The 16541-nt window shown below is 37.5% G+C and overlaps 2 protein-coding genes and 1 long non-coding RNA gene across 4 annotated transcripts in view; all 3 read right to left on the reverse strand.

Moving 5' to 3' along the window:
- The window catches only part of dip2a (disco-interacting protein 2 homolog A), a 131712-nt gene extending 122633 nt beyond the window's left edge, over positions 1-9079 (reverse strand). For both annotated transcript variants that reach the window (XM_056464642.1, XM_056464641.1), the window contains exon 1: positions 8697-9079. In XM_056464642.1, the coding sequence (XP_056320617.1) occupies positions 8697-8814 (118 nt within the window). In that variant the 5' untranslated portion in view covers positions 8815-9079. The remainder of the gene's footprint in view (positions 1-8696) is intronic.
- Positions 9080-11469: 2390 nt separating this feature from the next.
- On the reverse strand, positions 11470-16526 carry LOC130235143 (uncharacterized). The gene is made up of 4 exons (XR_008838368.1): positions 16441-16526; positions 15080-15135; positions 12396-12468; positions 11470-11947 (listed from the first exon to the last, which is right to left on the reverse strand). It is a non-coding gene; the product is annotated as an uncharacterized LOC130235143 (long non-coding RNA).
- A 7-nt stretch (positions 16527-16533) lies between these two features.
- LOC130234568 (CASP8 and FADD-like apoptosis regulator) overlaps positions 16534-16541 on the reverse strand; it is a 5197-nt gene continuing 5189 nt past the window's right edge. Inside the window, exon 5 of the mRNA XM_056464803.1 lies at positions 16534-16537. Within this exon, the coding sequence (XP_056320778.1) occupies positions 16534-16537 (4 nt within the window). The remainder of the gene's footprint in view (positions 16538-16541) is intronic.

The raw sequence follows: 16541 nt of genomic DNA on the forward strand, positions 1-16541 counted from the left end.
GGAATAAAAGCATTCTCTGCAATGTAGCGTGAGTTAGCGCAGCATGCGGTGGGATGCTCGAGGGTTGGAAAGAGAAGAGCCCTGCGTCAACAAACACAACACAAGCCATCAAACACACACACACCTGAACACAGCACAGAGCGTGAGGCGCGCTGCTCTCCAATCTTCCCATGCTTTCAACCACAGGCTTAAAAAATGTATGACCCCTCAGAAAATCTATTCTCCACAGCCGCAGGCGAGAGCGGAGCGAATCTGGCATGATCTCTGGCCTCAGACCAGCGCATTAGCGTTTATACCGCTGATGGTGTCGGTGTGTGTGACGACAACACACTTTCTGTCCTTACAGAGAGTTCACAGATACAGCAAAACTTCTTCATGCTCTGCTAATGTTTGGAAAACATGTTGTATGTAAGGATTAAAGGGCACCTATTTACAAAAATGACTCCTATAAGGGGTTTAAACCCTGTAGTGTGTGTGTCAGCAGTGTGTGAATATATCCAGCCTCTAATGGTCAACATGAATTAATTGTGTTTGTTATAATCAGAGGCGTCACGGTGGTGCAGTGGGTAGCACGATCGCCTCACAGCAAGAACTGGTTCCCAGCTGGGTCAGTTGGTGTTTCTGTGTGGAGTTTGCATGTTCTCCCTGTGTTGGTGTGGGTTTCCCCCACAGTCCAAACACATGCGCTATAGGAATTGATTAACTAAATTGGCCGTAGTGTATGAGTGTGTGTGTGTGTGTGTGTAAATGAGTGTGTATGGGTGTTTCCCAGTACTGGGTTGCAGCTGGAAGGGCATCCGCCATGTAAAACACATGCTGGAATAGTTGGTGGTTCATTCTGCTGTGGCGACCCCTGATAAATAAGGGACTAAGCCATTATGTATCTGTACTGTGAGATGTGGACCCTTTAGGTGCTAATAAGTATCTTTAAGGCATAATGTGGACCCTTTGGGTGCTATTATGTATCTTTAAGGTGCAATTTGGGACTTTCATGTGCCAGTTTGTATCTTTAAGACACTATATGTAACTTTAAGGTCTCAATAAAGACCCTTAAAGAGCTAATATCTTTTAAGGATGCACAATATTGACACTTTAGGAGCTATTGTGTATCTTCGAGAGAGATGTGGCCCCTTTAGGTGCTAATAAGTATCTTTAAGGCACAATACGGACCCTTTAGGTGCTAATAAGTAACTATAAGGCCCTGTAAAGACCCTTATGGTGCAATTTGGACTCTTTAGGTGCAAATATGTAACTTTAAGGCACAATATGGACCCTTTAAGTGTTATTATGCATCTTTTAAGGCATAACAGTGACACATAATAGTGACACTTAAGGTGCTAATAAGCATCCTTAAGGCACAATGTGGACTCTTTAGCTGCTAATATGTATATTTAAGTGAGATGTGGTCCCTTTAGGTGCTATTATGTGACTTTAAGACACTATATAGACCTTCAATGTCAAGTGCCAATTTGTATCTTTAAGGTACTATATCAACCTTTAAGATGCTATTTGGGCTCTTTAGCTGCTACACTCTCAGAAATAAAGGTACAAGAGCTGTCACTGGGGTGGTACCTTTTCGAAAGGTACATATTTGTACTTAAAAGGTATATATTGGTATCTCATAGGTACTCTTTTGTACTTCTTTGGTACTAGTATGTACCCTTGAGGTATTAATAAGTACCCTTTAAGTACAAATATGTACCTTTCAAAAAGGTACCACCCCAGTGACAGCTCTTGTACCTTTATTTCTGAGAGTCTATTATGTTTCTTTAAGGCATAATAGTGACACTTTAGGTGCTAATAAGTATCCTTAAGGTGCAATGTGGACACTTTAGCTGCTAATATGTATATTTAAGGCACAATTTAGATCCTTTAGGTGCAACTATGTATATTTAAGGCACTATATTAACCTTTAAGGTGCAATTTGGGTGCAATTAGCTGCTATTATGTATCTTTAAGGCACAATATTGACACTTTATATGCTAATACATATCTTTACGTGAGAAGTGGCCCTTTTAGATGCTAATAAGTATCTTTAAGGCACAATATGGATCCTTTAGGTGCTATTATGTGACTTTAAGGCACTATATGAACCTTTAAGGTATGATATGGACCATTTAGGCACTAATATGTATCTTTTAAAGCCCAATTTGAACCCTTTAAGTACTATTATGTATCTTTAAGGTGCAATATGGACCCTTTAAGTGCCAATTTGTATCTTTAAGACACTATTTGTAACTTTAAGGTGTGATATGGACTCTTAAGCCATTAATATGGGTTTCCTCTGGGTGCTAGTCCAGTCCAAACACATGCGCTATAGGGGAATTAATCAACTAAATTGGCTGTAGTGTTTGAGTGTGTGAGAATGAGTGTGTATGGGTGTTTCCCAGTAGTGGGTTGCAGCTGGAAGTGCATCCGCTGTGTAAAACACATGCTGGAATAGTTGGCGGTTCATTCCGCTGTGGCGACCCCTGATAATAAGGGACTAAGCTGAATGAAAATGAATGGATGAATTGAATATCCACTATATGAGGAATATTCCTTTATAAACAGAAACAGGGTCTGACAGCAGAGGCAGGAGTGCAGAAATGAGAACAGAGAGCGAGCGGGAGTTATCAGGAGGAGCAGAGTCTCGCCGCAGGAGTTAATGTACACTATTTGTCTTCTTGCACTCGGTTACGCCTCATCTGTCCATCGCTGATCCTGATCCAGGTCAACAGCTCCACACGTCTGCACGAGTCCGCCACACTCACAGAAACACACGGATCAGGACACCACACAGCATTATGAGCATGTACAGCTGACCTGACATCAGCAGAACACATTCAGTGCACAACAGGCTTTTATAATGAATTTAAATATTCATTAGAGGTTTCTATTGAAGAGCTTTGAAATGCATCTTATTTGTCACAACAAGCAATCTGCAACGTTTTTCCATTAAAAAAAGTGTGCGATACTTAAAGGGGGGCTATTATGCAAAACACACTTCAATAAGGGGTTTAACCGCAGGTGTGTGTCAGCAGTGTGTGAATATCTCCAGCCTTTAATGGTCAACAGTAATGAATTGTATTTGTTATAATCAGACTTGATGCAGAAACACTTCGATTGACATTCTCCCTTTGTATGATGTCATCAGAGGGGGAAAGTCCCGCCCACTAGTGCCCATCACTCCCTCATTAGCATAAACAGCAGCCCTGGGTGAGAAGCAGCTGTCCATCAGCCATTAGAGTTTATCTGTTGAAGACAATATCAGTGACTTAGAGGATCATGTTTTGGTGTACTGTCCCTTTAAGAACCATGTGACCTGCTCTATAGGGAGTTTCTCTGGAAGAGCCAGAACGGTTGTTCAGTGAAAGTCTGCATGTTTATTATTATCAGTGTGAACCTGAGACGAGCTCCTCCAACAATCCTCTCAGTTCAGACCTGAAGGTGTTTCTGTGAGTTTCAGCACCTTAAAGACAGACGGATCTCACTGACGGAGGTGTGCTTCAATCACACCCCCAACAACAGAGGAGAAACCAAACTGTGCTAACACTGGAACATCACAGCGTCCAAAACAGTACACAAGAGGAATAAGCTCATTTAGCTCATTTAGCACATTAATTAATCCTCAAATATGACACGTTTAATAGAAAGATAAACCACACACAATCTCCAGCTGCTGGTCTACAGTATATCACTACCGCACATCCAGTATTCCCTACAGAGATTTGGTAAAGCCATGAGTCAAACCAACCAGACCACATGATAAAATACTACAGTCATGTATAATGAATACTGTAGTGTTATTGAATCATACTGTAGTAAAGTACTTGAATTAATGTGTTAATAATAGTATTAATAGTGATTCTACAGTTGCTATGGTAACACAACAACTACAGTAACCAATCTGTTGTGGTGATTCTACCGTTTCTATGGAAACCATTATAATAATTAATCTGTTGCAGTGATTCTACAGTCGCTATGGTAACACAACAACTATAGTAATTAATCTGTTGTGGTGATTCTACAGTTGCTATGGTAACACAACAACTATAGTAATTAATCTGTTGTGGTGATTCTACAGTTGCTATGGTAACACAACAACTATAGTAACTGATCTGTTGCGGTGATTCTACAGTTGCTATGGTAACACAACAACTATAGTAATTAATCTACTGTGGTGATTCTACAGTTGCTAAGGTAACACAACTATAGTAATTAATCTATTGTGGTGATTCTACAGTTGCTAAGGTAACACAACAACTATAGTAATTAATCTATTGTGGTGATTCTACAGTTGCTAAGGTAACACAACAACTATAGTAATTAATCTGTTGCGGTGATTCTACAGTTGCTATGGTAACACAACAACTATAGTAATTAATCTGTTGCGGTGATTCTACAGTTGCTATGGTAACACAACAACTATAGTAATTAATCTACTGTGGTGATTCTACAGTTGCTAAGGTAACACAACAACTATAGAAATTGATCTGTTGTGGTGATTCTACTGTTGCTATGGTAACACGACAACTACAGTAATATAAACAAATGAGCCAATACTGTAGTTTTCTAAAACTATATGGTTTCTTATAATACAACACACCACAGTTTACTGTACTACAGTATTTATTACAGTATATCAGTTCACTATAGTTATTACTACAGTATGCTGGAGCATTTGTTAACAAAGGGTTGTGAATACCATAATATATACAGTAAAATAGACTTTACTGTAAACAGTTTAGTATTTACTATAAATTACTATAGTACTTTTTATGTGGGCAAAGCAGAGATGTTTACAGAAATGAGTCAGAAAGACAATGATATAAGCTTCCAATGTCAAAACTAATTAAAGTGTAATGTAGCCTTAAATATTATTATTTATTTAGGTGTTTTTACAATTATCATGTACAGAAAACAACCTTCTAGTGGAAACCTTCTAGTGAAGAAAATTACACACTATGATTTTAAATGTGGCATTCATTCCAGAAATTCAAATGGAGTCCGAATTTTCAAGTAAAAAAAACCACACATTCGTTAATTGTGAACACACGCCCTCTAGTGGAGAAAATCACACACTGTGTCTTTCAATGTGGCATTCAATCCAGAACTGAATGGTTCCAAAATATTTTGCGTTGAAAAACTACACTTTTGTTTGTTGTGAATACACACCCTCTAGTGGAGGAAGTTATACAGTGTTCCTTTAAATGTTGCATCCATTTCAGAAATTCAACTGGATCCATAAACTTCGCATCAAAAAAACTACACATTTGTTTGTTGTGAAAACATGGTCGAGTCAGAATTTTTGTGTAAAATAATACAGCTTTGTTTCTTGAGAATGCACGCCCTCTAGTGGAGGAAACTCAACTGGATCTATAAACTTCGCATCAAAAAAACTACACATTCGTTAGTTGTGAAAACACACTGCATCTTTAAATGTGGCATTCATTCCAGAAATTCCAATGGTGTCCGAAATTTCAAGTAAAAAAAAACACACATTCGTTAACTGTGAACACACGCCCTCTAGTGGAGGAAGTTACACACTGTGCCTTTAAATGTGGCATTCACTGCAAAACTTTGAATGGTTCCAGAATATTTTGCATTAAAAATGACACTATTGTTAATTGTGAACACACGCCCTCTAGTGGAGAAAATTACACACTGTGTCTTTAAATGTGGCATTCATTCCAAAACTTTGAATGGTTCCAGAATATTTTGGCATTAAAAACTACACTTTTGTTTGTTGTGAATACACGCCCTCTAGTGGAGGAAGTTACACACTGTTCCTTTAAATGTTGCGTTCGATTCAGAAATTCAAATAGATCCATACATTTTGCATGTAAAACTACACAATTGTTTGTTGTGAATACACACCCTCCATGTGCCAAAATGATCCACTGTGTCTTTAAATGCACAATGAAGCAAGGCCTGCTGTGCAGCATCACTAAACTAAACCTGATGACATCAGGAAAACAATGGCTGGACAGGAAGTTCTGCATACGCAAACAGGAAGCGGACAGCGGCTCAACTGTGTTCTGTGTTTATTTGTGTTGTTCACTCGCATTATATTTGAATAAAAAAGGTCAATATTAGAGACGATCATGCGGGCATGTGTACTTTTGTGTGCTTCTGTCCTGACAGGATGAGCTGCTGCTATTTTAGACTCAATCTGACTCCATTTAAAGACTGCAGCAGAGAAACTTCCCTCCGCCGCTGGAGAAACTGGGTCTTCAGCAAACATGAGCAAAGTGTGTATGTAGGACACTTCAGCTTCAGCACTGCACCTTTTAGACCTTAGGTACGGGTTTATCTTCTGCGGGGAGATTATTTCATTTATATTTGTTTAATAAAAACACAGCAAAAATGTCAAATATTTTTAGAGTGAATATATCATCTAATATCTTTATTTGTGTGATGTAAATCTGTATTGTCAGCATTAGTGTCTCACGATACCATAGCAACTGTCGAATGACAACAAAAGATTAATGACTATAGTTGTTGTGTTACCATGGCAACGGTAGAATCACAACAACTGATTAATAACTATAGAGGTTGCATTACCATGCCCTTTGGAAAGGGTACCAAAACAGTGGTTCACTTTTTGGTACCTTTTGACAGTGAAAACGGCCTTAGAAACGTACCGAACTGTACCGTACCACTCAGCGGAAACAGGCCATCACAGGAGCAAACAGAATCATAAAGGGCAATCTAAAAGAGTAGTCAAAGGCAGGCAAGAGATCGGTTCAGGCGGCTAACAGCACAAAATCAGTGAACAGAGCGAGAGTCTGGATACACGGCACAGAAAACACAACATGGAAACCGCTTCGTGATGCTACAGGTAAAACAAGACTCAGCCCGGTGTGTGTGTGTGCAAGTGTGGTGTATAAGTAGTCCAGGATATCAGTCTGTGATGGGTTACCGACTGTTAAACAGTGGAAATGAGGAACAAGTGTGTGTGAGGTGCATGCTGGGAGTTGAAGTTCATTAATTATGGCAGAATTGTAGTTCTCCAGTGATCTGTAGCCACTAGATCGCTGGTGATCGTAACAAAAACACTAAAGTATTTTTTCATACTACAATAATGCTCAAATGAAGTCAAATAAAAACCCCTGGATCTGGAGTTACCGTTCATTGAGAAATCACTTTACATGAGAAGCTACAGGTTTATCAGTGTTCCTATCAGTTCAGGAAGATTTGCAAACCTCACACATGAAACATCGCATGCAAAACACACTGTTGATCTCATCGAACATTTCCACATCCAGAGAGATAAAACACACACACACAGCACGAATACACAGCAGAGGGAAAAATCCAGATCTCTACAGTCATAGTAAATCAAAACTAGGCGAGTTCCTTCTTTAAACACGCAGAATAATCTGATTCAAAGCAAAGACAAGACTATTTCACAGTAAAAACTCACCTCATTTTGACTCATTATTTCTGAAAACAGCACCATGGTTTGCTTGTCTAGAAAATGCTTCTTGATTTAGGAATATTTAGATATCTGCACTCGAAACTCTACACTTCTCTCATTTTATTAGTAGCTAATTGCTTTCAGTGGCAGTGAATAGTGAACAGAAGCACTGCTGACACAGCAATAAACCTGCATTAACCCTGTAAAGCCTGACATGATCATTAGAAAATAAACAGTTCAAGTGAAAGTCAGCCTTTAGTTTTCTTTCTTTACTATTATTAGTATTTGTTGATGCGTTTATGACTCACATAATAAAATTAATATAGAAGAAAAAGGGGCTGAAACAGAGTAAGTTATACGTTTTATAAATTAGTGAGACTAAGAAAAGCACACACTGCAAAAAAAGCTTTTCTTATTGAGGGTTTTTGTCTTGTTTCTATTCCAAATATCCAAAAATACTTAAATCAAGAAGCATTTTCTAGACAATCAATAAATATTGTCTTGTTTTCAGAATTAATCAGTCAAAATTAAGTGAGTTTTTACATTAAATTAAGCAAAATAATCTGCAATGAGGTAAACTAAATAATCTAGCTTTAGCTTTGACATACGATTATTCTGCTTACCTCATTGGCTGATTATTTTGGGGGTTTATTTAAGTAAAAACTTAATTTTGGCATATTATTTCTTAAAACAGGTCAATATTGTTTGCTTCTTGTTTATAGAAATATACTAAAAACTAGACTAAAATTCTAAGTTAGACTAAGCAGTGTAGTAAACTGTGTGCAAAAGCTTTTAATAATAAGTCTCAGCAGGCTTCACAGGGTTAAACACCATCATCATCATCATCAGCAGCAGCAGCAAGAGGAGACACACTGAGGTGAAGTTGCGTTGATATTCACTCATTTGGACTCTCCTTAATAATATAATTTCAGAAAAGTATCATTCTCCGATTCTAAATAGTGAAATCACATTAGCAGAAGTGAACTATCAGAGTAAAACACTGTTCACAGTCAATTAAACAGTGCTAATGTTGTTATAAAGTCGTATCTACATGTCAATTCAGACAGAATATTCACAATACACACTATATGGAGCGTGTCACAAACTGTCACTGTTCAGAAATGAGCGAATATAAACCCAACTTTAATTCACCCTAGAAGGCTCTATTGGGCTTAAACCCCATCTTCAGCAGACACATAATGATAAACACAGCGCTTATAGACATATGTGATTTCAGCAGCCCGTAATAATCCCCGGTCGCCGCTCCAGTGCAGGCCGGAGCTCCGACACTCACCCTCGGACAGCTCCAGCTCCAGCTCCGCCAGCCTCTCGCGCACCTCCGCCGGCAGGGTCATGCCGAGGGCCGGGGGCTCCAGCAGCATCATGAGCACTCCGGATCCGCGCTCCGCCATGCTGCTGCTGCTGCTGCTGCTGCTCGGGGCGTCGCGTCTCTCACCGCGGGCAGATGTGCGGAGCGGAGCGGCGGGGCGCGCGCATACAGACCGCCGGAGACGCGCGCTGGTGCGGGTCCACACCACACCACACCCTTCCCTTCTTCAAGCCGGACTCATGCCGGCAGATTTCCGTCTGATTCTCCGAGAAACAAAGAGAAACTCGCGGTAACTCCGATCCTGAGCGCGACACCAACGCCACTGCAGAGATCCTGATTCCTGACTCACCTACACACACATATGCACACGGGCGCGCAACACACACACATACACATACGCGTGCGCAATAACACACACACACACACAGACATTTATACAGTATATTTACATATGCATAAAGACACACGTCTGTACAAAGACACATACACCTATATAAACACACACACACATATACACTGAAATTGGTGAGCATGGACTGCACACACTGGATATTAATCCTTCTTCACCTGCAGCATCACTGATTGACAACCTGGGGCTCGTTTACTTCATAGAGTCATCAGAAACCGCGTTTACACTGTTATTCACTTACACACACTCCTCACTGGCCATATATTCACTCACACACACACACACACACACACAAATGCTGTTTTTTTTCTGTCTGAAATATCTGTAATGACACTTTTAAAGCTGGAGTTTATTCATTTGAAGCCAGTTTACTCAATGTTAATGTATTTATTAATGTGATAATGCATTATATCAGCAGTGTTGGTAATAAATATTCAATACATCATTTACAAACAGAACAGTTTATTAATGAACACACGATATACAAACAACAACAATAACAAACAATGATGAATGATCACATCTGTATTTTATTCAGTCAGTCCTTTTAAAAGTTCTCTAATATCATATAAAACTATGCATTCTATTACAATCTGATTTATAGTCACAATATTCTCGCACAAGTCACAACTGGGTTTCTGTTCCAGTAACGGATGTACATTTTAAAGTATGCAAAAACATTTGCAACAATAAATATAAACATTCATACTGAATGAGAATACGTCAGTAAACAGCACCACTCTTCACAGCTTAAATTAAAATATTTAAAAATCTTCATTTAAATAAGTGGTTTCATAAGGTCAGTCAGTTCAGCAGCGGACAGACCGACAGCGCTGCACAACACTGCCCACATGTGGACAGCACTGCACACTACAGTCACAAAGCCTCAGAAACATCAGAATTGATACAATTGATACCAACACCATTATGATGAGAACAAAAACACACAAGGATCCGGTGATCACAATCAGCTGCCTTCAGTTTAACACATAACACCTGACGCGGTAAACCATAGATGTTTACAGCGATTTAATTATCCCTGAACTCTCAGAATCGATCCATTTTTATCTTTATGTTCTTACAGTGGCTTTCGTATATTATCATAATAATATTGTGACTCTAGTTTATTTATTTATCTCTCTAAAGAGATCGGCTGGTTGAATCTGTGAACTATTGGTTTTTTTTAATATAATTTGATCTCATCTGAAGCTGCTTTTCTGGGTGTTGGGGTGGATTTTGATTTATTTCCCTCATCTTAATTCTTCTTGTTGTACTGTAAGATGCATTGAGGCTACTAAATTACGTTCAGGTCTATGTTTCATAGCACTAAATATATGTCGGATGATAAAATAAGTAAAATAAATACATAAAAACTAAAATTTAATTACCTTTCCACAAAGAAATACACAGAATATATACTTATATACATACAACAGATTAAATGTGTATATATATATATATATATATATATATATATATATATATATGTGTATGTATGTATGTATGTATGTATGTATGTATGTATGTATGTATGTATGTATATATATATGTATATATACACACACACACAAAACTGTCTGGTTCTGTCTGGTTCCTGAATCTGATTGGCTGATTGCCGTGCAATATTCAACAATATCAGAACTCATACAGCCTCCTCACCCTCGTGTATTACTCCACCCACATAGAGTGACAGCAGATCAATAAACTCAGTTTGACAAATATTGCAGCTAGATTGCGACTATGCAGTTTATTTATGAGGATAGTGCCTATTTTAAATTTTCATTATAAGATTTAGTGAATCGGCATCCATCAGCCCGTCATATATATATATATACGACTGTGTAAAAATACGAGTGCTTAAAGTGTTTTGATCTGTACATATTGTCTTTTTCCACAAATATTTGCTAATATATAATAATATTCTTATCTGAAAATTTGAATGTTATCAGTAGCTAAAAATGTAAATATACAGTTGAAGTCAAAATAATTTTTTTTTTCTTCAAATATTCCCCAAATGATGTTGAACAGATTGAGGAATTTCTCACAGTATTTCCTCTAATATTTGTTCTTCTGGAGAAAGTCTTATTTGCTTTATTTGGGCTAGAATAAAAGCAGTTTTTAATAGTTTTAAAGCCATTTTAAGCTCAATATTATTAGCCCCTTCAGCAATATTAGTGTTGGATTGTCTCCAGAATAAACCACTGTTATACAATGACTTGCCTAATTACCCTAACTTTACCCTAATTACCCTAGTGAAGCCTTTAAATGACACTTTAAGCTGAATACTAGTGTCTTGAAGAATATCTAGTCTAATATTATGTGCTGTCATCATGACAAAGAGAAAAGACATCAGTTATTAGAGATGAGTTATTAAACTATTATGTTTAGAAATGTGCTGAAGAAAAATCTTCTCTTTGTTAATCAGAAATTGGAGGAAAATATACAGACGGGCTAATAATTCTGACTTTAACTGTATATAAAACATTTGATCTGAGCATGGCTAATCCAGAAAATAGATAATAACTCTATTAACGAAGAACTGATCATATTAATATCAGTAATAATGATGTGCAATGTTTTGAAATGTTAAACAGTTTCTCTGATCCGGTTTCAGGTGTGTGAGAGGTGAAAATAATCACTGCAGTGTTAATGCTGTAAAACAGGGTAATCTGCGGGTAAAGCGGAGTCTGTGTGGATGAAGAGTTTTTTCCTCAGGTGTAGAGAGTCCTGAGATCCTGCAGACTGACGGTTGTGTTGGTTTGCTGCACGGTTTACCGCGGTGTGCATATCTAGCAGATCAGCCCGTCTGAAAACACACAGAAACATTCATCACTACAGGGTGCAGATCTACTGAACGAGGGTTACTGGCATGCATGTGGAGTTGAAGTCAGCATTATTCCCCTCCTGTGAATTTCCTTTTCAAATATTTCCCCAATGATGATTAACAGAGGGAGGAATTTTCCACAGTATTTCCTATAATATTCTTTCTTCTGGAGAAAGTCTTATTTGATTTCCCCCTCTGATGACATACAAAGGGAGAGTGTCAGTCAAAGTGTGTCTGCAGACTGTTTCTATCAAGTCAAACACGATTAATTCATGTTCACATTAGAGGCTGCTGGAGATATTTACACACTGCTGACACACAACTGGGGTTAAACCCCTTATAGAAGTGATTTCTGCATAACTGGTCTCTTTATAAGAACAGAAGACACACGTTTCCAGAAAGTGGTACTGAAAGCAGTAGAGTTTCTGACCTGCCTCAGTGCCGATGCAGTCCAGGATTAAGCACACTCCTCTGGGCTCTCTGTGAACACTGTACACCTGCTCCTGTTCAGACATCAGATCAGCTTTAAGCACACACTGATAACCATCTGACACACACTTTCACCACCTCAGTGTATCTGCAGTCTACACACAACACACTGCCACCAGACACTGTCTATACGAGTACTCCTGCTGTACTGTTGCTTTGCATCTAAAACCATGCGTGCTATTGACTACATGAGTTTGAGTCTTGTTTTCAGTCCAAATATTTACAAATTCGTAAATCAAGAAGCATTGTCTAGACTTTTCGAAAATATAGTCTTGTTTTCAGAAATAACGAAGCAAAATTAAGTGAGTTTTTCTTTAAAACAAAGCACAATGATCTGCTGTGGAGATTTTCATATTGTAATTTTTTTCACTTGAGCCTCTCTTAAAATAGTGGACAGTTGATTGTTTAATAGACTCTTGTTCAGTAATATGAATTTAATGCAGAAATGTAGCTTGTACTGTATCCTACTGTCCACAATTGACCAATGTCTGCATTGTTATGAGTATCGGTATCAGTATCAGTACCATAATCTGTATCAGTGTCAGTAATGGTATCTGTAACAATATCAGTGTCGATTGCAGTATCAGTACTAGTATCGGCATTAGTGTCGGTAACAGTATCTGTAACAATATCAATAGCGGTATCAGTGTCGCTATCATAATGGTATCGGTATTGGTAACAGCATCAGTAGCGGGATCAGTGTTGATAACATTATCAGTATTGGTAATGGTATCAGTTCGTAACATTGTTAGTATCTGTAAAGGTATCGTATTAGTATCTGTAACAGTATCAATGTCAGTAAAGGTATTAGTATTGTAACGTATCAGTATCTGTAAAAGCATCTGTAACGTTATCAGTATCGATATCTGTATCAGTGTCTGTAACTGTATTAGTACCGGTATCGGTAATTGGTAACTTTAACAGTAGCAGTATTGGTTATAGTATCAGTGTCAGTAAGGGTATCGGTGTCAGTATCTGTAACGTTTTCAGTATCGGTAATGGTATTAGTGTCGGTAACTGTATTAGTACCGGTATCGGTAATTGGTAACTTTAACAGTAGCAATATTGGTTATAGTATCAGTGTCAGTAATGGTATCGGTATCAGTAACGGTGTCAGTATCTGTAACGTTATCAGTATCGGTAATAGTATCAGTGTCAGTATCGGTATCAGTGTCTGAAACGTATCAGTATTGGTAACGGTATCAGTTCGTAACAGTATTAGCATCTGTAAAGGTATCTGTATTAGTATCTGCAACAGTATCAGTGTCAGTAAAGGTATTACTATTGTAATGTATCAGTATCTGTAAAGGCAACTGTAATGTTATCAGTATCTGTAATGGTATCAGTATCGGTAACTGTATCAGTGTCTGTAACTGTATCGGTAATGGTAACTTTAACAGTAGCAGTATTGGTTACAGTATCAGTGTGAGTAAAGGTATTGGTATCAGTAACAATGTCAGTCTCTGAAACGTTATCAGTGTCGGTAATGGTATCAGTGTCAGTGTCTGAAACGGTATCAGTATTGGTAACGGTATCAGTTCGTAACACTTAGTATCTGTAAAAGTATCTGTATTAGTATCTGCAACAGTATCTGTATTGGTAACGGTATCAGTATCGGTAACTGTATCTGTAACAGTATCATTATTGGTAACAGTATCAGTATCTGTAATCGTATCAGTGCCAGAAATGGTCTCAGTATTGGTAACAGTGTCTGTAATGATATCAGTAGCGGAATGAGTGTGAGTAACGATATCGGTATTTTAACAGAATCAGTATCAGTAATGGTATATGTAACGTTATCAGTATTGGTAACGGTATCAGTACTGTAACAGTATTAATATCCATAACAGTATCAGTAGTGGTATCAGTGTCAGTAACGGCAATTAGTATGCAACGTTATCAGTATAAGTAAGTGTATCAGTGTCAGTAATGGTATCAGTATTGTAACGTTATCAGTATTGATAACCATCAGTAACGGTGTCTGTAATGCTATCAGTTTTGGTAACGGTATCGGTATCAGTAACAGTATCAGTAGTGGTAACGGTATCAGTGTCGGTAACAGTATCAGTATTGGTAACAGTATCTGTGTCCATAATGATATCAGTGTCAATAACGCTATCAGTAACAGTATCAGTATAACAAAATGCTAATTCTTGATAGCAACATGCTAATTTATACTAGAAACATTCTAATAACAAGCTAATTCATGCTAAAATCATGCTTCCAGCATGCTTATTCATACTAGAATCATGCTAATTTATACTAGACATGCTGAAACGATACTAGCGACATGCTATTTCATGCTATAAACATGTTAAGTAATACTTAAAACATGCTAGTGGAGGCAATCCAAAACTAATATTGCTGAAGGGGGCTAATGATTATGACCTTAACATTTTAATTTTAAAAAAATGCTTTAAACTGCTTTTATTCCAACGAAACTAAAACAAAAAACCCCAAAGATTTCTCCAGAATTAAAAAAAAAAAGAAAATACTGTGCAAATGAACTGTTCTAACATCACTTGTGAACTATTAAAAAACCCATTCACATGAGGGCCAATAATCCTGTCTTTATGAGTAAGCATTAACGAGATATGACAGATGAGCAGTCAGCTGAACTCTCACCTGTGGTTTTGCGCAGGTCTGAGGTCTGTCAGCAGAGCCTTGTTTGGTCGTTTTTGCTGTAAAAAGAGCTTTCGGTTAGAAGAGAAAAACGAAACCAGAGGAAACCCTGCCTGTGGAAGTCCCAGAAAACCCAATTATAGATGACGGCGATGATGCAGAAAGAGGAACTGAGTCAGAAAAACTGTCGGTCTGTCACACATCGCTCCTCCACACGTCTGAAATGTGGAAGTCAATCTAAATCTGCTGTCATTATGAGTGTCATTACAACTCTTTTTGTTCCAGCCACAACCCAGTACTGGGAAACACCCACAAACTCTCACACACAGCCAATTTAGTTCATCAATTCCCCTATAGTGCATGTGTTTGGACTGTGGGGGAAACCCACACCAACACGAGGAAAACATGCTTTAATATATCCTTTACACAATATTACAGTCTCAGAATTGTAACTACATACATATATATACACATATACATAGATATACACATACATATATATACATATATATACATATATATATATATACATATATATACATACATATGTATATGTATATGTTTGTGTGTGTATATATATATATATATATATATATATATATATATATATATATATATATATATATATATATATATATATATATATATATATATATTTATATTTATATATATATATATATATACTAAAACAGTGTTATATATATTATTATTATCTACATTACTGTGTACTCGCCATTAAACCGTGACTGTTTTTGTACCTTAAAGCACACCCAGTGGTTGAACTAGGTATTGCGCTCCTGGTTCAAAATACATTCAAGTGCAGGTTGCCAGATTGACAACATCAACAGCAGTGTGCCTGACTAGAGTCTAAAGGCTGATTTAAAGCTTATTTAAATCATGTTCTAACTAAAAGCAATGGCACACGATAGAAGGAATAGTTTCTATATTAAAATGAGTTTGTGTTCTAACCAACACCTGAAATGTATATTTTTCTTGCAGCTGAACAACAGAAAACTGACAATGATCAGCTTTAGATTCAGTGTCTAATGCTAATAATGTGAGTTTGAATGCCATTTTACATGACATTTATTGCCATACTACTGAAAGCAGCAGCAGATAGTTCAGCTCAGATCTGGAGAATAATATATACCTCTGAAACTGAACTTTAGCCTGCTACTGTATTTAACAGAGACAATTTTCTAATCATAATAGTTTTGATTTCTAATAACAAATTACTTTTGTCTTGGCCATGATGGCAGTTTATAATATTTTAGGTAGTGTGTCTTCTGTAATGTGAGTGATGTACGGTTATATATTTCTATACTTTATTTATATTTGTATATAGTGACCGTAGATAAACTCACAGGTCTGCTGGAAACGTCTGATCTTGTTGAGGAGGTCAGTTCTGCGAATGGACATCAGGATCTGTTGCAGAAACTCCAGCTTCTGACTTGAGATCAGCTCC

Source organism: Danio aesculapii, chromosome 9 (genome assembly GCF_903798145.1).
Source record: "Danio aesculapii chromosome 9, fDanAes4.1, whole genome shotgun sequence".
NCBI classification, from domain to species: Eukaryota; Metazoa; Chordata; class Actinopteri; order Cypriniformes; family Danionidae; genus Danio; species Danio aesculapii.